Here is a 26960-nt window from a genome sequence, read left to right as displayed (position 1 = left end):
CTCCGTCATTTTTCCGTTGGGCTTCTGTCAACGCCCCGAGTCGCTGCCAGGCTGACCACCGCCCTGCTGCGCCCTTCTCTGCTTATACCCCTGCGTCAACCGCTGTAACGGGGTATCGACAAACCTCGCTACTAGCAATCGTGCCACTAAATAAATGTTGATCGGTGCCACTTGTAAGGTTATGAGCACATTTTAGCGCGAAAACTACATATTCTTTGCTCTGCCTGCTTGTGTTCTCCCCTCTATACGTTGTTCTGCCTCATCCTCGGTTTCTGTACATCTTTTACTCCCTAGAGAGCAGAGACAAACATTTCTGCTCAGGTGCACCTCCAATCCATTAAACACCTGGGACTGGACAAGAATTTGATGGAGAGATCCGAAGCGGGGGCAGAAATGGTTATTGGGCAGGGTATTTGGGTGTGGAATTGAGTTGATACATGGGGGAAAGACCATTACAGTTGCACCCATAACTTTTTAAAAAACCCTTGGGACTCCATGTCCCCGTTTTCCAGGGCTGGTTTTATACCCAACCACCTGATGGTTTCTATGATATTCGTACTGAAGTTTACCTCTGGACCCAGTCCAGAGTATTTATCAAAGGTTAAAAATGTATGTAAAAGCAGCGGGCTTCCTGATACAGTAGTGAATTGCTCCAAAAAGCAGGCTCGATTTGATGGAAAACTAAGCACATGTGCTTGCTATGGCAAAAGAGACATATTGTCCAGGACAGTGGAGAAAGTGTTTCTGCTCTTCTATTTGTATCAGGCCATCCCCACTAGCATTCACTAGATTTCTGAGTCTGGTTGCCTTGGAAGCTATGCTCCTTCTTCCTATATCAACTATACATAGTCCCAAGTAGCCATTTTATTAAGGCCAGTCAACACTCCAGTAGGGAGAGGTCTAATTGAAGGCAATCTGGGATCATCTAAATTCCTTTTCAATCTTTCATTTACCATATTCGCTGAACTCTTCCTCCTAAATATTTCAAAAGCTTTACAAGGCTTCTGCATTGATAAGGACATGTGACATTAGAGTAGAATTCAAAAGTTTTATTAGGCTTTCCCCTCGTTGATAAGGAAATGTGGCATTAGAGTGGAATTCTTGTGCGAATGTTTTAAAAGGTTGAAAAATGTTAACATTACTGTTTACAGACCATATTTTAGTGTCATTTCATCAAAAGACTTGGATAGATTAAAATCTATAATAGTAAAAAAAAATATTTACCCAACCAATTTATATTTGAAAAAGTATATTTAGATTGTCCTCAAATGATTCATTTAATTTTAACCTGGAAATGAGAAATCCAGACAAGAAAGCCCAAATTCATGCCTCAATCTGAAGAATTATGGCAAAATAAAAATATACAAAATTTGCTCTGGCATTTTTCAAGTTTGGGAGGTTGGGAGAAAGAATGTTATGGAGTTTTAAAATAGAATGGCTTGAATGGATGGAGCACTGTTGCCAACAACTAAAATTATAGTCAAGTAACATTTACTATGTTCATTGAGAATGGAGAAATCTTGTCTATCAAAATATAAATTGACCTGTTAAAGTCTGTACTTATTATGTTGTTGCAAAATTCTGCTTTGCCATGATGTTTGGTATAAGCACACTTTAATGATTCACAGTGGGAGAAAGAAATTAGGATGCTCCCAGGATATTTACATAATGTCAAAAAGGAGAGTCAAATCCTTCAGGATTCACAAGATGACTCAGCAAGTTTAATGAGTAGTGAGATGAACCTTACAGATAAGATTCAATATTTGAATTTGGGTCTTAGATTTCTGACTGTTCTCTGGAAAAGACCTGGAACTACATAGCTGAAATGAGAAGTGATGGATTGGGCCACTTTTACATATACCAAGCAAACTACCATCACCTGTGCAAAGTCTTTCACCATTGAGGTATTCCAGTATTTTACATTGCAATTTAATTTAGCAATTTAAGGTAGCATGGTTAGCTTAGTGGTTAGCGCAATGCACCAGTGACCTAGGTTCAAATCCACCACTGTCTGTGAGGAGAAAGATCTCCCATGTCTACAGAGGTTTTCTCCAGGTTCTCTGGTTTCTTTCAACATTCCAAAGACATACAAGATTAGTAGGTTTATTAACTGGTCACATGGGTGTATTTGGGCTGCATAGTATGGTGGGATAGAAGGGCCCAGCTCTGTGCTGTACATCTAAATTAAAATGAAAATTTTCCCTATCTAATATTCTTAAATGTCTTCAACGATTTGCAAAACCATCAACAGTGCCACAAATATACAAAATAACTTTCCAAAGAACAAAAACCATCAAGTTTATTTTGAGAGAAATTCTAGAACCAGCATTATCAATAAAAGCAAATTCATTTGGCAGTTGCTTTATTATTAATTCAATTAACTTTCATGACATCATTGTCAAGAATCAATTTGTGCTGAACCAAATAGGTAGATCTAATTCATATCAACTGTTAAGTTAATCTTTTCAGTTTGCCCAAATGCTTTGGCCAAAGGTGATGTTAGGATTACTTTACCAGTATAGACAGTATTCATTTTTCCTTCTGCTAAGGCTATTAATTATGTCTATAAACAAATGCAATAGGTAGCAAATTTTATAAAAGAATAAAGTATTTCTAATCAAAAATCTGGCACAGTGACATGACTCTGAGTGCCATCGCAAAAGGTGGTTTGGCCAGTCGAATATTCCCCAAATCAGCTCTCCATTTTACCATGAATTGTCCTGATCTTCTGCTAGACTTTGAGCAAGAGAGCAGTTCTCTGGACTGCTAAATTTTTAAAGCATTATAATTTTGAAATAACAGTTTGGAAAGGATTAGTCAGAATGCTAATTAACTGTTAGAAACAAGGTTACTTTTTTAAAAAAAGATGGGCAAATACAATGTACTACATGGTACTAAATTAATCAAAAATTACATTATAGTGAAATAATCCAATATTCAACTCTAACTTAAGGCTTTGCTTCCAATAACACAAGATAACTATACTAAATTTTCTTCTTTTCTTTGGCTTGGCGGACGAAGACTTATGGAGCGGTAATGTCCACGTCAGCTGCAGGCTCGTTTGTGGCTGACAAGTCCAATGCGGGACAGGCAGACACGGTTGCAGCGGTTGCAAGGGAAAATTGGTTGGTTGGGGTTGGTTGTTTCCTCCTTTGTCTTTTGTCAGTGAGGTGGGCTCTGCGGTCTTCTTCAAAGGAGGTTGATGCCCGCCGAACTGTGAGGCGCCAAGATGCACGGTTTGAGGTGATATCAGCCCACTGGCGGTGGTCAATGTGGCAGGCACCAAGAGATTTCTTTAGGCAGTCCTTGTACCTCTTCTTTGGTGCACCTCTGTCACGGTGGCCAGTGGAGAGCTCGCCATATAACACGATCTTGGGAAGGCGATGGTCCTCCATTCTGGAGACGTGACCTACCCAGCACAGTTGGATCTTCAGGAGCGTGGATTCGATGCTGTCGGTCTCTGCCATCTCGAGTACTTCGATGTTAGGGATGAAGTTGCTCCGATGAATGTTGAGGATGGAGCGGAAACAACGCTGGTGGAAGCGTTCTAAGAGCCGTAGGTGATGCCGGTAGAGGACCCATGATTCGGAGCCGAACAGGAGTGTGGGTATGACATCGGCTCTGTATACACTAATCTTTGTGAGGTTTTTCAGTTGGTTGTTTTTCCAGACTCTTTTGTGTAGTCTTCCAAAGGAGCTATTTGCCTTGGCGAGTCTGTTGTCTCTCTCGTTGTCGATCCACACACAAACAGCACCGATTTACTTAGTTTGTTTTTTAAAGTACTTTTCTTTAATGTGACTGTTGTGAAATAACATTCAGCCTGTTCGTAAGACTCCAATTCAAATTCGCTTAGGCGAAATGCAAAAACAAAATTCCTTCTACAGTAAATTCCCTCTAGTTTTTTGTGTTACAAACAGGTGCAGCCACAGGGGACTATCTGCTGGATCTGCAGATGATTGATAAGTGCAGGTATGAAGCAGCTACAGACCACATTTGTGAAGAACAGATCCAGGACACTCGAGTCACAGGGGAAGAAGAACCTGGCTAGTCATGTTGAACTGGCCAAATTGTTGGAACAGGCCAAGTTTGAGAACAACTGCTTTGAAGCTAGTGAGCTAGTTCACTCAGGTGACCCCTTCCAAGGACCGTGCTAGGGAGCACTCCTTTGCTAGGGAGCGCTTTTTCTGCGGCAAGAGCCAGCATCCACAATCTCGTTGCCCGGTTAGAGACTGTGTTCAAGCTGTAGCAAGAAAGGACATTGGGTGAGGGTTTGTCACACAAGGGGAAGCCCAGGGAAGTCCACTGCCTGCACCACTTCCGTATCCGACTCCAGCCCCAAGCCACCTGCCCCGAATTCACCCAAACTCACACTGCGATACATGCCAACAGAGGGTGGCAATGAGGAAACGGCGCAAAAAGTCTCGACGGCCATCTTGCCGTGACCCAAATTCAAACTCAGTGACATCATTGTCAGAGGAGGAAGGAGGGCGGCCATCTTGCCGCGCCACGAGGCTGACGTCATCTTATCTATGAGCAGCCCAGGACTGTGGGGTCCACTTGAATGAGGAATATGGAGTCTCTGGGGTCCTAGCCTTGATGGTTCTAGATCAGGATAGACCTCACCAGCTCAGCAACTCCATGGTGATTGCAAAGGTAAATGGGCATTCCACTAAATGCCTAATCGACACAGGCTCTAAGGAAAGCTTCATACTCGCGCACCGTGCAAGAATACAACTTGAACATGTATCCTTCCAATTACCGCATATTCCTTGCATCTCAGTCGTACTCTACACATATTCAACAACATTGTATAGTACAACTGTCGTTTGAGGGGGGGGAAATTCTGTAAATTTTGCCTGTATGTATTTAATGAATCGTGTGCTCCAGTTGGGTCTGGACTTCCTGCATCACCTTAAAAGAGTGACCTTGGAGTATTCTGGTCCCCTCCCTCCTGTAACAGTTCAGAATTGAAGGCCTCTAATATCAGAACCCACATGCAGCCTCTGCACACTGAATATCACCCCCACCTCTCTTCCTGAATCTGTACTCTGACTGCAAATCTATTGCTACCAGCACAGCACAGCAGACCGAGATTTCATAAAGTCTGAGACACAATGTCTGCTCGACGAAGGTATCATCGAACCTTTCTCCAGCTGGTGGAGAGTGCAAGTGGTAGTGGTAAAAGGGGAAAACAAGTCCAGACGAGTAATGGACTACAGCCAAATCAATAATCAATACACGCTCCTGGACCCACACCCTCTCCCTCAAATTTCAGACATGGTGAATGATATTGTGCAGTATTGGGTCTATTCAACCATTGACCTGAAAGCTGCTCATTACCAGCTGCCAATCCATTCTGAGGACCATCTATATGGGGCATTTAAGGCTAACAGTCATCTCTATCAATTCTGGAGGGTCCCTTTGAGTATCACGAATGGGGTTTCTATCTTTCAGAGGCAGAATAGTGAATAAGTATGGGTTGAAGACTACCTTCCCCTATCTCGATAATGGCCATACCTTGGAAGACCAATATGCCAACCTCCAGAGCTTTCCCCACTTGGCAAAAGCCCTGAACCTCACTTATAACTCTAGCAAGTGTGTGTTCAGGACTAAACGTCTGGGTATCCTTGGCTACGTGGTGGAGAATGACATAATTGGCCCTGATCCTGATAGGATGCGCCCCCTGTTAGAGCTCCCTGTTCTCAAGACGATGAAGGATTTGAGGAGATGCCTGAGATTTTTCTCATGTTACGCCCAGTGGATCCCTCAATATGCTGATAAGGTTTGCCCTCTCTTAAAAGCTATTATTTTCCCCCTCTTGGCTGAAGCCCCAATGGCTTTTAACTACCTCTAAAATCACATTACGAAAGCCACCAAGCATGTGGTGGACAAGAATGCACCTTTCCAAGTGGAAAACGATGCTTAGGACTTAGCCCTGGCTGTTACCCCCATCCAGGCGGGTAGGCCAATTGCATTCTTTTCTCGTACATTACAAGACCACGAGCTCCGGAAGTTCTCTGTAGTAAAGGAGGCTCAAGCCATTGGAGGCAGTGAGGCATTGGAGACACTACCTGGCTGGTAGGAAATTTATTCTCCTCACTGACCTGCACTCAGTCACATTCATGTTTAATAATATCAAGAGGAGAAAAAAAAAATCAAAAATGCAAAATTGCTAGGTGGAGGATGGAGCTCTCCACCTACAATTATGACATTACCTATCAGCCAGGAGTTCTTAATGACCCTCCAGATACCTTATCCAGAGGAAGCTGTGCCTCTGCACACACCAGCCAACTGTGGTCTCTGCATAATGAGCTCTGCCATCCAGGGGTTACCTGCATGGCTCATTTTGTCAAGGCGCACAATCTGCCCTACTCCATGGAAGATGTCAGGGAAATGACCAGGTCTTGCCAGGTCTGCGCAGAGTGCAAGCCGCACCTCTACCACCCTGCAAAGGCACACCTGATCAAGTCATCCAGGCCCTTCAAATGGCTCAGTGTCAATTTTAAGGGACCTCTCCCCTCCATGAACGGGAACGCCTTCTTCCCCTCCATCATTGATGAGTACTGTGGCAAATTATATTATATTTTATATTGTATATAGATACGTTTTAAAGGAGATAAATTGTGGTAGGTTTTTGTTAGTTTAGGTCACATACCAAAACACACCTCATTTAAAATGCCAGAGCTCTGCTCAAGCCAGACAGTTCAGGCTCCAAACACCTTTGCACAAACTTTGAAGAATGCCAACAAGGACTTCACAACGAATGTTAACTGGACATGTTGTGAAGTAATAGATTATTGTTTTGGAAAGCAACAGATGAATGAACTCAGAAGATTGGGTCCAGAGGGTAGGGTCTTACAGTGCAATTGGCTGTTCTAAGAGGGTCATGTGGTTTTCAGAGACACAGACACAATTCAATTTTACAGTTTAGCAGCAGCAGCTGGGACTGGAACAGGGCAAGTGGCAAGCTTGTGGAAAACCCCCATTTTGCAGATGGGTTGTGAGTGCTTAGTTCAGCCTGGTCAAAGCCCTTGTGGTTCATACAAGAGGAGAGGACTAGCTGCCTAATGTTTCACTTGAAATAAGCGAAACAAAATGGAACTCTGTGGAGATGAGAAAGAGGTCATCATCTGGAAAACCCTGATCAGTTTGTGTCCAGTGAACAACAAATCTCTCTGAAAATCGACAAGAACCTTCCTGAGCAGTAACCATTTACCTTTCAATCACCAAAGCCTGATGAAATTCATAAATGTTAAATTCTGTGCACAGTCTAAGAATTGCCTGCAACCAGAGAACTTGGAGGAGTGAGAAGAGAGATTGGACTGTGAATCGAAGAACTTTTCTGAACTTACACACACATTACATACATGTGCGCTTGGAATTAGAAGGGGGTCAAGTCAGGTTAAGTTAATAGTAATAAAATTTGTTTACGTGATCATGTTTACGTGATCATGTTTAAGTGATCATGTTTACGTGATCATGTTTACGTGATCATGTTTACGTGATCATGTTTACGTGATCATGTTTACGTGATCATGTTTACGTGATCATGTTTACGTGATCATGTTTACGTGATCATGTTTACGTGATCATGTTTACGTGATCATGTTTACGTGATCATGTTTACGTGATCATGTGTCTTGGTGAATATCTATTGCTGCTGAGATTTGGGGTCCTCTAGGCCCATAACAGTACTCCCGCTTCCCATTCGCCATTCCATGTCCAAATGTCCACTTCATCACTCATAAAGGTCCTAGATTTCATTTTTCACCCTGTTCAGGTATCTCAGCTATATTCATAGAACCAGGGTTCGTCCTTTTTGAGTGACAAGCTACGTCAGTACGTGCTGGCGAGGCGCATCGCATCCAGCAGGATCACTAAGATCCTACCCTCAGTTATAAGCTAATAAAAGTGTATGTTCTCCCTCCAGTCATGAGAGCTTTTATTCATGCTACAATCAGATCCTTAGTTTTGTTGACATTGAGTACAAGAATTTTTTAGCTAAGTTTTCAATCTTCCTCCTGCATGCTGACTCATCAATCCTTTTTATTCAACCAAGTACCATAGTATCTGCAGCAAATTTGTTGATGGCGTTGTCGTCGTACTGGGCCACAGTCATAGGTGTAATGCGAGTAGAGCAGGGGGCTAAGAATGCAGCCCTGTGGTGCTCCGTACTGATGAAGATTGTGGAGAAAAGATTTTACTAATCATCATCTATTGTGGTCTGGAGATGAGAAAATCCAGGATCCAAATTAAACAGTCGGGTATTGATGCCCAGGTCTTGGGAGTTTGCTGATCAGATTTGTGGGGCTGATGGTGTTGAATTTTGAACTATAGTCGATAAAGAGCATCCTGATGTATGCGCATTTGCTGTCCAGGTGTCCCAGGGCTTGGTGTAGAGCAGGTGAGTTGGCATCTGATGAAAACCTATTGATGTGGTAAGCAAATTGGAATGGATCCATTTTGCTATTTAGAAAGGAGGTGATCTGCTTCATTACCAACCTTTCAAAACACTTCATTACTGTGGATGTGAGTGCCACTGGGTTATTTAGTTAGGTTACCACATTTTTCTTGGGGACCATTACAATTGAGACCTGTTTGATACAGGTGGGTACCACCCTCCCATTGGAGTGAAATTTTCAAGATTCCATAAATACATGGGTAAGTTGGTTACCACAGGTTGACAGTCCTCAGTAATGTACTTCATCTGGATTGGATGCTTTCTGGCATGACTATTATTTTACAGTTGCAGGCACCAGTGCACCATTCATTCAGCTGTTCTATTGCAGACTATCAACAACCATTCTCCTCCTCCTCTCTCTCGCCCCCACCTTTCACCATTCATAATTCGATTACTGATATCTAATTTAGATGTTAGCCACAGACCCCGACGGGGCAGAAACAGACCCCGACGGGGCAGAAACAGACCCCGACGGGGCAGAAACAGACCCCGACGGGGCAGAAACAGACCCCGACGGGGCAGAAACAGACCCCGACGGGGCAGAAACAGACCCCGACGGGGCAGAAACAGACCCCGACGGGGCAGAAACAGACCCCGACGGGGCAGAAACAGACCCCGACGGGGCAGAAACAGACCCCGACGGGGCAGAAACAGACCCCGACGGGGCAGAAACAGACCCCGACGGGGCAGAAACAGACCCCGACGGGGCAGAAACAGACCCCGACGGGGCAGAAACAGACCCCGACGGGGCAGAAACAGACCCCGACGGGGCAGAAACAGACCCCGACGGGGCAGAAACAGACCCCGACGGGGCAGAAACAGACCCCGACGGGGCAGAAACAGACCCCGACGGGGCAGAAACAGACCCCGACGGGGCAGAAACAGACCCCGACGGGGCAGAAACAGACCCCGACGGGGCAGAAACAGACCCCGACGGGGCAGAAACAGACCCCGACGGGGCAGAAACAGACCCCGACGGGGCAGAAACAGACCCCGACGGGGCAGAAACAGACCCCGACGGGGCAGAAACAGACCCCGACGGGGCAGAAACAGACCCCGACGGGGCAGAAACAGACCCCGACGGGGCAGAAACAGACCCCGACGGGGCAGAAACAGACCCCGACGGGGCAGAAACAGACCCCGACGGGGCAGAAACAGACCCCGACGGGGCAGAAACAGACCCCGACGGGGCAGAAACAGACCCCGACGGGGCAGAAACAGACCCCGACGGGGCAGAAACAGACCCCGACGGGGCAGAAACAGACCCCGACGGGGCAGAAACAGACCCCGACGGGGCAGAAACAGACCCCGACGGGGCAGAAACAGACCCCGACGGGGCAGAAACAGACCCCGACGGGGCAGAAACAGACCCCGACGGGGCAGAAACAGACCCCGACGGGGCAGAAACAGACCCCGGCGGGGCAGAAACAGACCCCGGCGGGGCAGAAACAGACCCCGGCGGGGCAGAAACAGACCCCGGCGGGGCAGAAACAGACCCCGGCGGGGCAGAAACAGACCCCGGCGGGGCAGAAACAGACCCCGGCGGGGCAGAAACAGACCCCGGCGGGGCAGAAACAGACCCCGGCGGGGCAGAAACAGACCCCGGCGGGGCAGAAACAGACCCCGGCGGGGCAGAAACAGACCCCGGCGGGGCAGAAACAGACCCCGGCGGGGCAGAAACAGACCCCGGCGGGGCAGAAACAGACCCCGGCGGGGCAGAAACAGACCCCGGCGGGGCAGAAACAGACCCCGGCGGGGCAGAAACAGACCCCGGCGGGGCAGAAACAGACCCCGGCGGGGCAGAAACAGACCCCGGCGGGGCAGAAACAGACCCCGGCGGGGCAGAAACAGACCCCGGCGGGGCAGAAACAGACCCCGGCGGGGCAGAAACAGACCCCGGCGGGGCAGAAACAGACCCCGGCGGGGCAGAAACAGACCCCGGCGGGGCAGAAACAGACCCCGGCGGGGCAGAAACAGACCCCGGCGGGGCAGAAACAGACCCCGGCGGGGCAGAAACAGACCCCGGCGGGGCAGAAACAGACCCCGGCGGGGCAGAGAAACAGACCCCGGCGGGGCAGAAACAGACCCCGGCGGGGCAGAAACAGACCCCGGCGGGGCAGAAACAGACCCCGGCGGGGCAGAAACAGACCCCGGCGGGGCAGAAACAGACCCCGGCGGGGCAGAAACAGACCCCGGCGGGGCAGAAACAGACCCCGGCGGGGCAGAAACAGACCCCGGCGGGGCAGAAACAGACCCCGGCGGGGCAGAAACAGACCCCGGCGGGGCAGAAACAGACCCCGGCGGGGCAGAAACAGACCCCGGCGGGGCAGAAACAGACCCCGGCGGGGCAGAAACAGACCCCGGCGGGGCAGAAACAGACCCCGGCGGGGCAGAAACAGACCCCGGCGGGGCAGAAACAGACCCCGGCGGGGCAGAAACAGACCCCGGCGGGGCAGAAACAGACCCCGGCGGGGCAGAAACAGACCCCGGCGGGGCAGAAACAGACCCCGGCGGGGCAGAAACAGACCCCGGCGGGGCAGAAACAGACCCCGGCGGGGCAGAAACAGACCCCGGCGGGGCAGAAACAGACCCCGGCGGGGCAGAAACAGAAACAGACCCCGGCGGGGCAGAAACAGACCCCGGCGGGGCAGAAACAGACCCCGGCGGGGCAGAAACAGACCCCGGCGGGGCAGAAACCAGACCCCCGGCGGGGCAGAAACAGACCCCGGCGGGGCAGAAACAGACCCCGGCGGGGCAGAAGAGAAACAGACCCCGGCGGGGCAGAAACAGACCCCGGCGGGGCAGAAACAGACCCCGGCGGGGCAGAAACAGACCCCGAGCGGGGCAGAGAAACAGACCCCGGCGGGGCAGAAACAGACCCCGGCGGGGCAGAAACAGACCCCGGACGGGGCAGAAACAGACCCCGACGGGGCAGAAACAGACCCCGACGGGGCAGAAGAAAACAGACCCCGACGGGGCAGAAACAGACCCCGACGGGGCAGAAACAGACCCCGACGGGGCAGAAACAGACCCCGACGGGGCAGAAACAGACCCCGACGGGGCAGAAACAGACCCCGACGGGGCAGAAACAGACCCCGACGGGGCAGAAACAGACCCCGACGGGGCAGAAACAGACCCCGACGGGGCAGAAACAGACCCCGACGGGGCAGAAACAGACCCCGACGGGGCAGAAACAGACCCCGACGGGGCAGAAACAGACCCCGACGGGGCAGAAACAGACCCCGACGGGGCAGAAACAGACCCCGACGGGGCAGAAACAGACCCCGACGGGGCAGAAACAGACCCCGACGGGGCAGAAACAGACCCCGACGGGGCAGAAACAGACCCCGACGGGGCAGAAACAGACCCCGACGGGGCAGAAACAGACCCCGACGGGGCAGAAACAGACCCCGACGGGGCAGAAACAGACCCCGACGGGGCAGAAACAGACCCCGACGGGGCAGAAACAGACCCCGACGGGGCAGAAACAGACCCCGACGGGGCAGAGAAACAGACCCCGACGGGGCAGAAACAGACCCCGACGGGGCAGAAACAGACCCCGACGGGGCAGAAACAGACCCCGACGGGGCAGAAACAGACCCCGACGGGGCAGAAACAGACCCCGACGGGGCAGAAACAGACCCCGACGGGGCAGAAACAGACCCCGACGGGGCAGAAACAGACCCCGACGGGGCAGAAACAGACCCCGACGGGGCAGAAACAGACCCCGACGGGGCAGAAACAGACCCCGACGGGGCAGAAACAGACCCCGACGGGGCAGAAACAGACCCCGACGGGGCAGAAACAGACCCCGACGGGGCAGAAACAGACCCCGACGGGGCAGAAACAGACCCCGACGGGGCAGAAACAGACCCCGACGGGGCAGAAACAGACCCCGACGGGCAGAAACAGACCCCGACGGGGCAGAAACAGACCCCGACGGGGCAGAAACAGACCCCGACGGGGCAGAAACAGACCCCGACGGGGCAGAAACAGACCCCGACGGGGCGAACAGACCCGACGGGCAGAAACAGACCCCGACGGGGCAGAAGAACAGACCCCGACGGGGCAGAAACAGACCCCGACGGGGCAGAAACAGACCCCGACGGGGCAGAAACAGACCCCGACGGGGCAGAAACAGACCCCGACGGGGCAGAAACAGACCCCGACGGGGCAGAAACAGACCCCGACGGGGCAGAAACAGACCCCGACGGGGCAGAAACAGACCCCGACGGGGCAGAAACAGGACCCCGACGGGGCAGAAACAGGCCCCGACGGGGCAGAAACAGGCCCCGACGGGGCAGAAACAGGCCCCGACGGGGCAGAAACAGGCCCCGACGGGGCAGAAACAGGCCCCGACGGGGCAGAAACAGGCCCCGACGGGGCAGAAACAGGCCCCGACGGGGCAGAAACAGGCCCCGACGGGGCAGAAACAGGCCCGACGGGGCAGAAACAGGCCCGACGGGGCAGAAACAGGCCCGACGGGGCAGAACAGGCCCGACGGGGCAGAACCAGGCCCGGACGGGGCAGAACCAGGCCCGACGGGGCAGAACCAGGCCCGACGGGGCAGAACCAGGCCCGACGGGGCAGAACCAGGCCCGACGGGGCAGAACCAGGCCCGACGGGGCAGAACCAGGCCCGACGGGGCAGAAACAGGCCCGACGGGGCAGAAACAGGCCCGACGGGGCAGAAACAGGCCCGACGGGGCAGAAACAGGCCCGACGGGGCAGAAACAGGCCCGACGGGCAGAAACAGGCCCGACGGGGCAGAAACAGGCCCGACGGGGCAGAAACAGGCCCGACGGGGCAGAAACAGGCCCGACGGGGCAGAAACAGGCCGACGGGGCAGAAACAGGCCCGACGGGGCAGAAACAGGCCCGACGGGGCAGAAACAGGCCCGACGGGGCAGAAACAGGCCCGACGGGGCAGAAACAGGCCCGACGGGGCAGAAACAGGCCCGACGGGGCAGAAACAGGCCCGACGGGGCAGAAACAGGCCCGACGGGGCAGAAACAGGCCCGACGGGGCAGAAACAGGCCCGACGGGGCAGAAACAGGCCCGACGGGGCAGAAACAGGCCCGACGGGGCAGAAACAGGCCCGACGGGGCAGAAACAGGCCCGACGGGGCAGAAACAGGCCCGACGGGGCAGAAACAGGCCCGACGGGGCAGAAACAGGCCCGACGGGGCAGAAACAGGCCCGACGGGGCAGAAACAGGCCCGACGGGGCAGAAACAGGCCCGACGGGGCAGAAACAGGCCCGACGGGGCAGAAACAGGCCCGACGGGGCAGAAACAGGCCCGACGGGGCAGAAACAGGCCCGACGGGGCAGAAACAGGCCCGACGGGGCAGAAACAGGCCCGACGGGGCAGAAACAGGCCCGACGGGGCAGAAACAGGCCCGACGGGGCAGAAACAGGCCCGACGGGGCAGAAACAGGCCCGACGGGGCAGAAACAGGCCCGACGGGGCAGAAACAGGCCCGACGGGGCAGAAACAGGCCCGACGGGGCAGAAACAGGCCCGACGGGGCAGAAACAAGCCCGACGGGCGAAGAAACAAGCCCGACGGCGCAGAAACAAGCCCGACGGCGCAGAAACAAGCCCGACGGCGCAGAAACAAGCCCGACGGCGCAGAAACAAGCCCGACGGCGCAGAAACAAGCCCGACGGCGCAGAAACAAGCCCGACGGCGCAGAAACAAGCCCGACGGCGCAGAAACAAGCCCGACGGCGCAGAAACAAGCCCGACGGCGCAGAAACAAGCCCGACGGCGCAGAAACAAGCCCGACGGCGCAGAAACAAGCCCGACGGCGCAGAAACAAGCCCGACGGCGCAGAAACAAGCCCGACGGCGCAGAAACAAGCCCGACGGCGCAGAAACAAGCCCGACGGCGCAGAAACAAGCCCGACGGCGCAGAAACAAGCCCGACGGCGCAGAAACAAGCCCGACGGCGCAGAAACAAGCCCGACGGCGCAGAAACAAGCCCGACGGCGCAGAAACAAGCCCGACGGCGCAGAAACAAGCCCGACGGCGCAGAAACAAGCCCGACGGCGCAGAAACAAGCCCGACGGCGCAGAAACAAGCCCGACGGCGCAGAAACAAGCCCGACGGCGCAGAAACAAGCCCGACGGCGCAGAAACAAGCCCGACGGCGCAGAAACAAGCCCGACGGCGCAGAAACAAGCCCGACGGCGCAGAAACAAGCCCGACGGCGCAGAAACAAGCCCGACGGCGCAGAAACAAGCCCGACGGCGCAGAAACAAGCCCGACGGCGCAGAACTTTTTTGCCAGAACTTTGACCTCTTTACTACCTTGCTTCAAAGCAGAGGTGAGAGTGAGCGACTTTGATATGAAGGCAGCATTTGACTGATTACAGCATTAAGGATACCTGGCAAAATTGAAGTTAAAGACCATCAAGAAGAAAACACTCCAGATGTTGAGACATAGCTCTCAGAAAGGAAGATGGTGTGGCTGTTGGGGGTTGTGAATTAATATCCAAGAGAGAACCATCTTCAGTTGCTTCATCAATAACCTTCCTTTCATCATGTTATGAAAGAGTTTTTGCTGATTTTAATTCCATTAACAACTCCTCAGGAAATGAAACAGACAATGAATGCAACACGATTTCAGGCAAATCACTGAAGAACAACATGCAGATACAACAAGTGATTAAGGGAGAAAATGACAAGCTGGCTTTTAATTCAAGAAAAGTTTAATTGCAGGAGGAAAGAAATCTTGTCGCACTTGTGTCAGGCCTTGGTGAAACTAAAAGGATGCACTCTCACAAAAGGTCACATCTTAAAATGTGTTGGACTCAAACCAAGGATGGAAGGTTTGCATTATGAGAAGTAGATGGAGGGTTGACCTCATCAAAATTTAAATTCTAAAGAGTCTGATGTATTAGATGCAGAGAGGATCTCATTGGGACTGCAAGAGCAGGACTGTGAACAAGAGGAGAGCATTTAAAAAGCAGCAAGAGGGGTAGGTGTTTATTTAAACATCATCATGGACTGTGAGGGCAGGACTGTGAATGCGAGGAGAGGTTTAAGAACCAACAGGAGAGGTAGGCTTCAATTTTTCCATTAATTAATTAGCTGTAGACTGTAAAAAGGTAAGCTTGAGCAGAACAGACTTTGTGGAGCAGCCATTGAGAGTAGCCCCATGTCAGAGAGGTAATTTGAAGCTTTGCCTCAAGAGGCTTCAGTGAGTGGAGATGCAAATGCTGAGGCAAGGTGAAGACAGGTTTCTCTAAATTGTTAGCATGACAATAAAAAAGAAAAACTAAAGAACTCTAATCCCCTACCGATAAAACCTGGAATGTTTTGATGTAACATTAAAGTTCTGCTGAATCTATAAAACAATAATTGAAGGAAAAGCATATACATAAATAAATAAATTCAATGATCAAGACAAATTTAACAAGCATAAAAATAGTCCACAAAAGGACTCCATATTTTATGAAAATTAGTGTTAGCATACATCGTAGAACACCTGATCTTTTCTAAATTAAGAAATGATATGACACAACCACTGAGTACTAGTGGATGGAACAGGATCTTTCCATCCAAGTAGGATGGCTCTTCATGCCTGTAAATTGTATGACTTGACGAGCAGATGAAGAAAATCGCTCATGTGGTTTTTGGTGACAATGATTCCTAGTGAGTATTTTGTAACAGTCGTCACTGTGGAAGACTTTAGCAGCGTGTCAGATGTTGAAAGGCATCAGGGAAGTGAGTGCAGTTACTATTTCAATGAATAAAGGACCAGGATATTAGTTCCCCTTAAATTCAGGTACAACCCCTCCCACTTATACAAGTCATCCTTTCCCAGCAAAGGATCCAATGATCCAAGTTGAAAGCTGAGGGTGGCCAAGTCTCCTGGGCCAGGTGGATTGCACTTTTGGGTTCTGAAAGAAGCAGTAGAGATTGTGGAGGTATTGGCAATGATCCTTCAGGAATCAAGATTCTGATTTGACCTTAAAGGACTGAAAAATTGCAAATGTCACTCTACTATTCAAGAAGAGAGGGAGGCAGCAGGAAGGAAATTATAGACGAGTTAGCTTGACATCAGTAATTGGGAAGATACTGGAGTCAATTGTCAAGGATGTGGATACAGACTACTTGGAGGCATATGACAAGATAGGCTAAAGGCAGCATGGTTTCCTTAAGGGAAAATCTTGCTTGACAAACCTATTGGAATTATTTGAAGAAGTGACAAATAGGCTAGATAAAGGAAATGCAGTTGATATTGTGTATTTTTAGAAGGCTTTTGATAATGTGCTACACAAAGCTACTAAACAAGAGCCCATGGTATAACAGAAAACATTAGGGTGGTTAGAGCATTGGCTGTTTGGCAGGAAGGAGAAAGTAGGAATATAGGGATCATATTCTGGTTGGCTGCCAGTTGCTCGTGGTGTTACATGGGGGTCAATGTTTGGGCCACTTCTTTTTATGTTGTATATTAATGATTTGGATAATGGAATGAATGGTTTTGTGGCCAAGTTTGCAGATGTTAAGTGGGTAGGTAGAGGAGCAGTTAGCTTTGAGGAAACAGGGAGGCTGCAGAAGGGCTTGGACAGATTAGGAGAATGGGCAGAGAAGTGGCGAATGAAATATAATGCCAGAAATTTATGATCTTTATCTAGGGAGTGGTAAATCTGTGGAATTTGTTACCACTGGCAGTTGCAGAGGCCAAGTCATTGGGTGCATTTAAGGCAGAGATTGATAGGTTCTTCATTACCCAGGGCATCAAAGATTATGGGAGAAGGTCAGGCAATGGGGTTGAGTGAGAAAATGGATTATCTCATGATTAAATGGCAGGGCAGATTCTTTTAATTATTTTTATTGAATTCAACAAATTTGTTTACAAAATTTTAAGAAAAACACATATCGAGCCATCTCATATAGATACAAGTACATAAAAAAGGATGGAACTACATTAGACAATTTGCTCCACATTAGATGTGGAGCAAATTATTGAATTTACATAACCATGTTAAACCCATATTTACTAAATTAATCTAGATAAAAATTAATAAAAGGAAAAACAAAAATCTAAATCTAATTTATCCCCTCTCTAATCAAGGTAACGTTGTAAAAGAAAAAAGGAACTCGTGGAACAGATAGCGATCTCCAGACATCGGTCAGAAAATCTCTAGAACATTCAAAATTCTTAATTCGTCCAATCATTGTGTTCTATGAATAGGCCCCACATCTTTACTTATGGAAACTTTCTATCTTTAATGTATCTAATTTTCTCCAAGCTTAAATAGGACACATCATGTAACCACTTTGTATGGAAAGATGAAGATTTAATGAAATTGCTCATCTCCTTATCATCATTGTACAGGTTAAAACTTTCTCCTGAGTTGCAGACAGAAATACATCTGGTTCACGTGAAAACCCAAACAATGCAATTAATGGACATGGCTCTATTTTAATCTTAAAAATCATTGGTAAAGTTTGGAAAATGTCTTTCCAAAATCTCTCAAAATTTGGGCACTCCAAAACATATGGATCAGTGAAACCTTAAAATTTTTTACACTTCTCACATAGTGGATCAATATCTACATAAAAATGAGATACTCAAGTTTGGATATATGTGTTCTATCTACCATTTTAAATTGTAATAAACTTTGCCTTGCACAAAATGAGGAATCATTAATCAAGCTGATTACAGTACAGATCTGAAAATGTTATGATCAAATCTCATTCCCAATCGTTCTTAATCCCAGCCATTGAGGCTTATCTTAAATCCAATAAATCATTATAAATATGATATTCATCCACTGGGGGAAAAAACAAGTTTAAAAAATGAATGAAGATTAGAGATTAGAGGAAAATCAAAGTTTGGACTGAACAAAATGTCCAATTTGAAAATATCTAAAAAAAAGTTGTTCAAAAGAGGCAAAAAAGTTATCTCAAATAAAAATATCATTCTAACTTTGGATACCTCATCTCTACCATTCCTAGAAACCTTCATCCAGCAGACAACTGACAAAGATGGTTATCTATAATGGGACTAGCCAAAGAAAAACTAATAAATCCAAAGAATTTTCTAAATTGAGCCCATATTCTCAACCTATTTCTCATTAACAGATTATGTGCCAATTTAAAAAGGAAATTTGTAAAAAAAATCCTAAAATTGCCAACATAGAATTTTTTTTTCTTAAAAAAAACTTCAATTCCATTTCTACCCAAGAGGGGCAATTCACTGACTTATCCAAATATAATAATAAAAGTAAATTGCGTATATCACTTGCCCAATAATAAAATCCAAAATCTAAAAGTGAATCCTCAATTCCTTTTAGTTTTTTGAAGATGGGTTTTATTTGTGTTTTTTTCCCCCCTCCTGCCACATACAAGTAGAAATAACCAAATCTAATGAGCTAAAAAAGGATTTAGTAATAAAAATCATTAAAGCTTGAAAAAGATACCAAAATTTAGGTAAAATGTTCATTTAATTCAAATTAATACGACCAATCGTAATAGATAAGGGTGACCATCAATAATAGTTTTATCTTACTGGTGGAGCAGACTCAGTGGGCTGAGTAGCCCAATTCTGTTCCAATGTCTTCTGGTCTTATAGGATTTATGGAGTGAATTCCCCCCCCCCCCACCCCCCCATTCCCCCAGTCTAGGACAAGGGTACAGTTTGAGAATAAGGGATGGGGAATTTAGGAATCGCCTCCTGACATTCCCAAAGCTTTTGGCCATTTAAAAGTCTGGGTGCTTTGGAATCCTCACCTCGTGACTGGATAATTACAGTTTCAACAACTTTCCCAGTTCTTTATCTTAATTCTGTTTCTATTTCTACATTTCTTATCATGTTGAGTGGTTGCAGCAATTTCTGTTTTTTTTTTTAATTATTTCATACAGTTCAGACAAACACTCTCAAGTGTTTAACTAGATAAGTGCCAAAATATTGAACTCCATCCTCATAATTTTAATATTTTAAGCCAAGGCATCTTTCCAGTTTTCATGCAACAGCATTCTGTCAGATTTCCTCATGTTCCTCCTTAAACATTTGTCCTATTCTTTTTTTTTTTATAAATCATTTACTTTCTGTCCATAACCAATTACAAGACCAAGATAGGAGCAGAAATGGGCTATTCAGCCCATTGAGTCTGCCCTGCCATTTAATCTTGATCTGATCCATTTTCCCACTCAGCCCCACCACCCAGTCTTCTCCCCACAACCTTTAATGCCCTTGTTAATCAAGAGGGTACAGTAATTAATTTGGGAGGGAGGGAAGGAAGCATGGCCCATAAATCCCACCTCCCCCCCACCCCAACTCCCCACGACACCAACCTTGAACCCAACATATTAAAAGACATCCCATCCCAGGCACACTCTCCTCCCTTGGCCTGTCAGGAAGAAAATTCACGAGTACGAGATCATGCACCACCAGATTCAAGGATAGTTTCTTTCCTGCCTTTATCGCAATCCTGAATGAATCTCAAAATAGTAAAATTATGTTACCTTTGCTGCACCTCAAACATCTCTCTCTGTATCTCTACACTTTTGTATTGTATGTGACTTGAGATGAGGTCATGTGAATTTATTGTTACATACATAAATATGTCAGATGTATCAAAATTCTTACTTGCTGCAGCCAGACAGATACAAAAGATACACCCAATGACTTGGCCTCTGCAACCACCCGTGGCAACAAATTCCACAGATTTACCACCCTTTGGCTAAAGAAATTCCTCCGTAACTGACAACACTTTTCAACATTCGAAAGGTTTCAATGAGATTCGAATGAGTACAGGTCAAAAGCTGTCAAGCACTCCATATGATAACCCTTTTATTTCCCCCTGCCCCTCATCCTTGTGAACCTCCTCTGAACTCTCTCCAACATCAGTACATTCTTTCTTAAAAGAGGAGCCCAGAACTACTCACAATACTCCAAATGACATCTCACCAATGCCTTATAAAGCTTCATCATCACATCCCTTCAGTGAAACTGAAGGGCCACAAGGAGTAAAAGTCCTGCTGCCTGGTGAATTTTAAAAAGACCCACTGGTTGAACAGCATAGTCAGGGTGGAAGATGTGAGTCAGTAAAGTAGAGCCCATGACAGTTCTTCAGCTCTCTTTGAAAGAAAAATTTTGCTTTAAACTCATCAGCTTACTTTCAATAGATTGGACATCTGCCAGGAGTGTGCTCGGGAGAGGGAGGGGAAAAATTTAAAATCATGCTGTTTCAGTATAACTTACAGTGCAGCACATCTGCCCTGTTCTGTGAGTGAATACCATATACCCACTTACAGCACAGAACAGGCCAGTTCGGCCCTACTAGTCCATGCCGTAACAAATCCCCACCCTCCTAGTCCCACAGACCAGCATACCCCTCCAGTCCTCTCCTCTCCATGTAACTATCCAGTCTATCCTTAAATGTAACCAATCCCGCCTCAACCACGTCTGCCAGAAGCTCATTCCACATCCCTACCACCCTTTGCGTAAAGAAATTTCCCCTCATGTTCCCCTTATCATTTTCCCCCTTCAATCTTAAACAATGCCCTCGAGTTTGAATCTCCCCCACTCTTAATTGAAAAAGCCTATCCACATTTACTCTGTCTGACCCTTTTAAAATCTTAAACACTTCTATCAAGTCCCCCCCTCAATCTTCTACGCTCCAGAGAAAAAAGCCCCAGTCTGCACAACCTTTCCCTATAACTCAAACCTTGAAATCCTGTCAACATTCTCGTGAACCTTCTCTGTACTCTCTCTATTTTGTTTATATCTTTCCTATAATTTGGTGACCAAAACTGTACACAGTACTCCAAATTTGGCCTCACCAATGCCTTGTACAATTTCATCATAACCTCCCTACTCTTGAATTCAATACTCCGATTTATGAAGGCCAACATTCCAAATGCCTTCTTCACCACACCATCTACCTGAGTATCAGCCTTGAGGGTACTATTTACCATCACTCCTAAATCCCTTTGTTGCTCTGCACATCTCAATAGCCTACCATTTAATGCATATGACCTATTTAGATTTGCCTTTCCAAAATGTAACACCTCACACTTATCTGTATTACATTCCATCAGCCATTTCTCAGCCCGCACCTCCAGCCTTCCTAAATCACCTTTTAATCTACGGTAATCTACCTCACTGTCCACAACACCACCAATCTTTGTGTCATCCGCAAACTTGCTTATCGTTAATATATATACCAAACAATAGTGGACCAAGGACCGATCCCTGAGGAACTCCACTAGTCACCAGCCTCCAATTGGACAAACAATTTTCTACCACTACTCTCTGACACCTCCCATCCAACCATTGCTGAATCCATTTCACTACCTCCTTATTTATACCTAATGCCTCCACCTTTTTTCCTAACCTCCTGTGGGGAACTTTGTCAAAAGCTTTACTAAAGTCTAAATAGACACCTGTGAAGTCTTGAAAAGGCACCTAACCAAAATTGGCATTGAAACAAATTTAATCAGGGGCATTAGGGTAACTACAGGGGGTAAAATTATGTTACTTTGCTGGGGACAGGGTACTGAACTTTAAGATCAGCCATTGAATGGCAGAGCAGGCTCGAAGGGCTGAATGACCTACTCCTATCTCTCTCTGTGTCTCTACACTTTTGTATTGTATGTTACTTGAGGTTATGTGAGTTTATTGTCACATACATAAATATAATGTCAGATGCATCAAAATTCTTACTTGCTGCAGCCACATAAGTACAAAAGATACACCAACTACAATAGTATAAATTAGATTACCATCATCTGCCAAGACAGATAATAAATATGAAGGGATAAATTATAAATATTCCGTTTGCAGTTAGTGGAAGTAAAAATTGCTATTTCAGTACTGCAGGTAGATCTTTCAGTGGTCCAATAGCTGGGGTACCATGTATCAAGAGAGAAAAAAAATGAGTGCTGCTACCTGTCAGTGTCCCATAGGCTACGGACGTGACATCAGCAGCCGGAGCCTCCGTTGCTAGGTTACGGAAGAGGACTCGAAAAGCCAGCCGCACTTTCAAGCATGTGGTAAGAATGAAAACTCCAATACCCACAATGCTGCTGCACGCTACGCATGCGTACCCTCTGCTCCGCGGATTTCCGGTCACCTCGAGGTCCCGGTGCACTTGCTGCTGGAGATGTTGTGCCAGCGGATGCTGACAGTCTTTCACTGCGTTCGGCGCTGCCGTTTCCAACGGTACAGGAATGTCTCCACGTCGTGGTCTCCGGTGGGGGTGGCCTTCAATGCCAAGTCGTGGGGGAAAGTGGATTTCTTTGGAAAGAATGTGGTGAGTGAGGCAGAAATCGGAAGGGGTCGGTGTTGGTTAAACTGTCGAGGCGCGGAACGCTGCGGACCTTCTACCCAGGGCGACAGCACTGCATGCGGCAAATCCCAGAGCTCAAAGGGTTATCGATCAGGTCTCGGAATCGCACCACTAAGTGATTACGCGCTATCTAAATTGAGTAATAAATTAAAAATGAAACAAACTCAGCAAGGGTGTGAACAATACTATGACTGGTTTAGGGCGATAACTTTTCGACTGAGTAAGCTCCTCGTGATTTACTTCGGCGGACAAGCAATGACCACGTTTGAGCCTACAATCGTTTGACAGAACAATGCGGGGAAGTAGCCCCATGTCTCCCGAAGACGTTTTCTACTGGATGCGAACACTCAAGTATTAGCCTGCACTATTTCAGTTCAATTGGTGAAATTAGCAGGCAAGGTATATTCTACACCATGCATTTTTGTTAAGGAATTGCAACTGAAAGAACAATTCCCATAGGTACACCTGCCCACCTGTACCAGCTGAGTTACCTGCTGAGTTTGGCCAACACATTGGTCTACAGAAGTCGGCACCAGCCCCTGTGGATTTCTTGTTTATCTATATCTTGTTTGTCTCTATCTCTTGGGTTCAATCTTTTTAAAAAAAATCTTTCCTCAGATGCAAACTGACCTGAGAATTTTAAAGCATTTTGTTTTGTTTCCGATTTCCCATGGCTGCAGGTTTATTTGATTTTTCATGTGTAATTTGCAGTCGAGTAAAACCCTAATCTGCTATTGGCAAACAAGATAAACAGCCACCAGAGGAGAGGACACCCAGGATCAGGTGTACACCAATGTCCCTGGTGCATAAAAAGCTGCTCCTCACTTCCCCCAGCGTTATTGAGATCCCATATCAGTCTCCCTTGCCCCAACATACAAACTGCTGGCAAAGCAAACTGAATCAGTTTGCAGGGAGATCAGGACATGGGTGGTAATGGAGGAGGAGGGGGGGAGAAAGCACAGCAACACTGATTTGAGACCACGGAGTGGAGCCAATTCACAGAGGCAACTGCCTACAACAGTCAAGGAGTACATAAGGTCAATACTGGTTACATCAAAAAGTGCATTAAGATCAAATGCTTTACAACCAGGGCTAACCAGAAACCATAGTTGGATGCAGATGTACAGGCCCTTCTGTTGTGTTCAATAATAACTTTGATGTATTCAAAGAGAATCAAGGCTGGACACATGTTATTAATAAACATTGGGATTTATTTATGTACAAGTCACAAAAGGGCACACACTCACAGATTAGCATAGATTTATCTTCTTCAGTACCCACCACCCTCAGCCACAGTATACCCAGAAACAAGGGTTCAACTTATTCAGCACTCACCACCCAAAGGCACAGTATATTGCATAACTAATGAGTACATGAACATGATCCTGATCTCCATTGTCACCACTGCTCAGGATCTAAGACAGTCCCATTGAGTCAGCCCTCTGGAGTTGCCCATTGTTCACAACTAACAAACATACACAGCAATAATACACAAATAACTACATAATCAGGTGTGAATAAATCACTGCTAAGCATTCTAAACTCCCAATTGGGAATGCAAGGATTAAACATATAGTACCATCAACTGTCTCTATCAGACACAACACACTAACAAACAATAAATTCAGTTGAACTAACAAGTATATTAAATGAACCTGGTCTCCACCATTGCCCACAGATCAGGATCCAGAACAAGCCCATTGCATTCAGCCCTCCAGAGCTTCCTGTGGCCTTCAGCCTAGAGTTCAGTGGTAGTCTGCATGCAGCAGCAAGCAGAGACTGCACATGCTTGGCTTTTTCAATGCAAGACCCATCCACATGACCTGAGAGGACCAATCATGCATCAGCCTCAATTGTGGGCAGATCTAATCCTTGATTGGCAGGTGAGGTAACTTCCAAATAGGTTCCACATGACTCTGCAATCCAAATTCCCACCAGATTCTAGATAGAGAGGCCACATGACCATCCACAATACATCTTCTCAGAGCTCATGATGCTGCCTTCAGGATAGGGGATTGGATAGCACTAAGATCATTCAGCGCTGAACTCTCCTGTGCAGTTTGGAAGGTAAAATAGGAGTTCTCACAGAAGATCTACAGACACCTATGCGACGTGAGGTGCATGTGGCAAGGTATCAAGACTATAATGGATCACAAATCAATCTTGCGAGTTAAGGACAATGACACTTCCATTCTGGACAGACTGAACCACTTCTATGCATGGTTTGATGAGAAGAGCAGGATGATGCCAAAGAAAGCTCCATATCCCCATGATGAATGGGCCCCCAGCATAGCTGCGGCCGGGGTGAGGAGAATCCTATCCAGGGTTAATGTCCACAAGGCAATGAGACCAGACAACTTACTGGTTGGGAACTAAAGGACTGCACAGACCATTTGACTGAGGTCTTCATAGACATCTTCAACACATCGCATTGACATTCACCATTATGAAATACTTCGAGTGTCTGTTGATGGAATGCATCAAGGTGCTCCTCCCAGAGATGCTCCACTCTTTTCAATTCGTCTATTGAAGAAACTGTTCCATAGATGATGCTATAGCCTTGTCACTCCGTCCTGACCCACCTGGAGAACGATGCCTCTTAATGCCAAACTGCTATTTATTGAATTCAGCTCAGCTTTTAATATGAGGTTGGTGGAGAAGCTGTGACATCGCTGGGACTCAACACCCCGGTCTGTAACTGGATTCTGGACATGCTAACAGAAAGACCACAGTCTGTCTGGGTTGGTAGCAGAATATTGAACACTGTCACTGAGCACTGGCGCACCTCAGGGCTGTGTGCTCAGCCAACTCCTGTTACATCTCTTTACGGCTTGTACAATTGGTTCTGTGTCAGAAAGCTTTGGGTGTATTACAAAAATGTGAGAATATTAAGAGGTGTGGAGGAAGAGCAGGACCTTGGAGTGTGTATCCACAGGTTGTTAAAGATAACAGGAGATGTATAAGTGGGTTTAAAAAGCCATTTGGGATGCTTTCCTTTATTAGCCAAGTTGTAGAGTTTCATTGTTTCAGATTTCTAGCACTTCATATGATTTTCATTTATGATTGTGCTGGAGTTGTACATAATATTTGTTGGACTATAGCTTGAGTATTGTGCACTGTTCTCGGCCCATGTTACAAAAATAATATGAAGTCAATGGACAGAAAAAATGTTGCAGAAGAAATTTACAAGGATAATGCCTGAAAACTTTGTGCTAAAATTGCATAGCCTTGAAAATGGGGGTGGAGGGTCATTTTAACTGAGATGAGTAAAAGTTGTACAGTGGCATCAATGGCATCAGTTTGAAAAAGGGTGCGGTTGTTATGGAGTGAATTTGGGGAATAGAGAATGAGATTTGTAAGGCAGGCTCTTGAGGATAGTAATCTCTGATTTCTCCTAGAGCCATGTGCTTGTGAGGTTAGGACTAGAAAGATGGGTTAGATGAATGTGTGGCTGAAGTGCTAGTGTAGGGGCAGGGATTTAGGTTCTTGGATAATTTCTGGGGCAGAAATGATTTGTACAAGAGGGATTGAATTGCATGTGAAGTGGAGGAGGGTAGACAATAGTTCTGGCAGGGAGATTTGCTGGTTTTAAACAAGATTGGCTGCGGCTCAGAGCAGAGATAAAGCAGATGAGAAGTTGAGGGATAATATACTCAACGATAGCAAGTCAAGTAGACAGGATAAGAGTAGAGGCAAGAGAGAGGAAGGACAAATGTATTTATTTCATTACATGAGGCCAATGAGGTAAGGCAGATGAACTTGCTTGTGAGAATTCGCTTGGGAAACTGGCATATTATAACCATAACAAAAACATGGCTGGAAAAAGGGCAAGACTGATAACCTTTTTTACACAGAGATCCCACTTAATTGGCGTGTGAATGATGAGCATTTAAAGCCAGGTCAGGTTGTTCACACTGAACCAAGAAAGCCAGGTTGAAAAGTATCAGCTCTGATGCTACCTACCTTAGTGGGTAATACACAGGATGAAAATGACCCTCCATTCCATGTTTGCTGTGTTCACACAGGTAAGTGAAGCGGTTAAAAGGCTGTTAATTCCTGTCTTTTAATGGCTGTGTAAAAGGGTAAGAGAGTTGTAATATAGGGATCATGTTCTAATTGGCTGCCAATTGCTTGTGATGTTCCACAGGGATCTGTGTTGGGGCTGCTTCTTTATATGTTGTATATTAATGATTTGGATT

General features: G+C 47.3%; 2 protein-coding genes and 1 long non-coding RNA gene across 8 annotated transcripts in view; 2 read left to right on the top strand and 1 right to left on the bottom strand.

The window, feature by feature from the left end:
- Positions 1–19957, bottom strand: part of LOC138739422 (anoctamin-7-like) — a 114213-nt gene extending 94256 nt beyond the window's left edge. The window contains exon 1 of the mRNA XM_069891415.1: positions 19934–19957. The gene's annotated coding sequence lies outside the window, so the exon portion shown is untranslated. The remainder of the gene's footprint in view (positions 1–19933) is intronic.
- On the top strand, positions 28–18102 carry LOC138739424 (uncharacterized). Of its 2 annotated transcripts, XR_011342231.1 has the most exons (4): positions 28–173; positions 1781–1904; positions 3918–3969; positions 17538–18102. It is a non-coding gene; the product is annotated as an uncharacterized lncRNA (long non-coding RNA). The 2 variants fall into 2 exon arrangements; XR_011342230.1 differs by lacking the exon at positions 3918–3969.
- A 2578-nt stretch (positions 19958–22535) lies between the features above and the next one.
- Positions 22536–26960, top strand: part of LOC138739419 (mitochondrial intermediate peptidase-like) — a 128229-nt gene continuing 123804 nt past the window's right edge. For all 5 annotated transcript variants that reach the window (XR_011342228.1, XM_069891409.1, XM_069891410.1 and 2 more), the window contains exon 1: positions 22536–22725. Coding sequence is in view for 4 of the 5 variants with exons in the window: in XM_069891409.1 (XP_069747510.1) it covers positions 22576–22725 (150 nt within the window). In the remaining variant the exon portion in view is untranslated. The remainder of the gene's footprint in view (positions 22726–26960) is intronic.

The sequence above is a fragment of the Narcine bancroftii genome, chromosome 7 (assembly GCF_036971445.1).
Source record: "Narcine bancroftii isolate sNarBan1 chromosome 7, sNarBan1.hap1, whole genome shotgun sequence".
Lineage (NCBI taxonomy): Eukaryota > Metazoa > Chordata > Chondrichthyes > Torpediniformes > Narcinidae > Narcine > Narcine bancroftii.
Note: the sequence above shows the minus strand (reverse complement) of the source record. Positions and strands in the feature narration are given on the sequence as shown.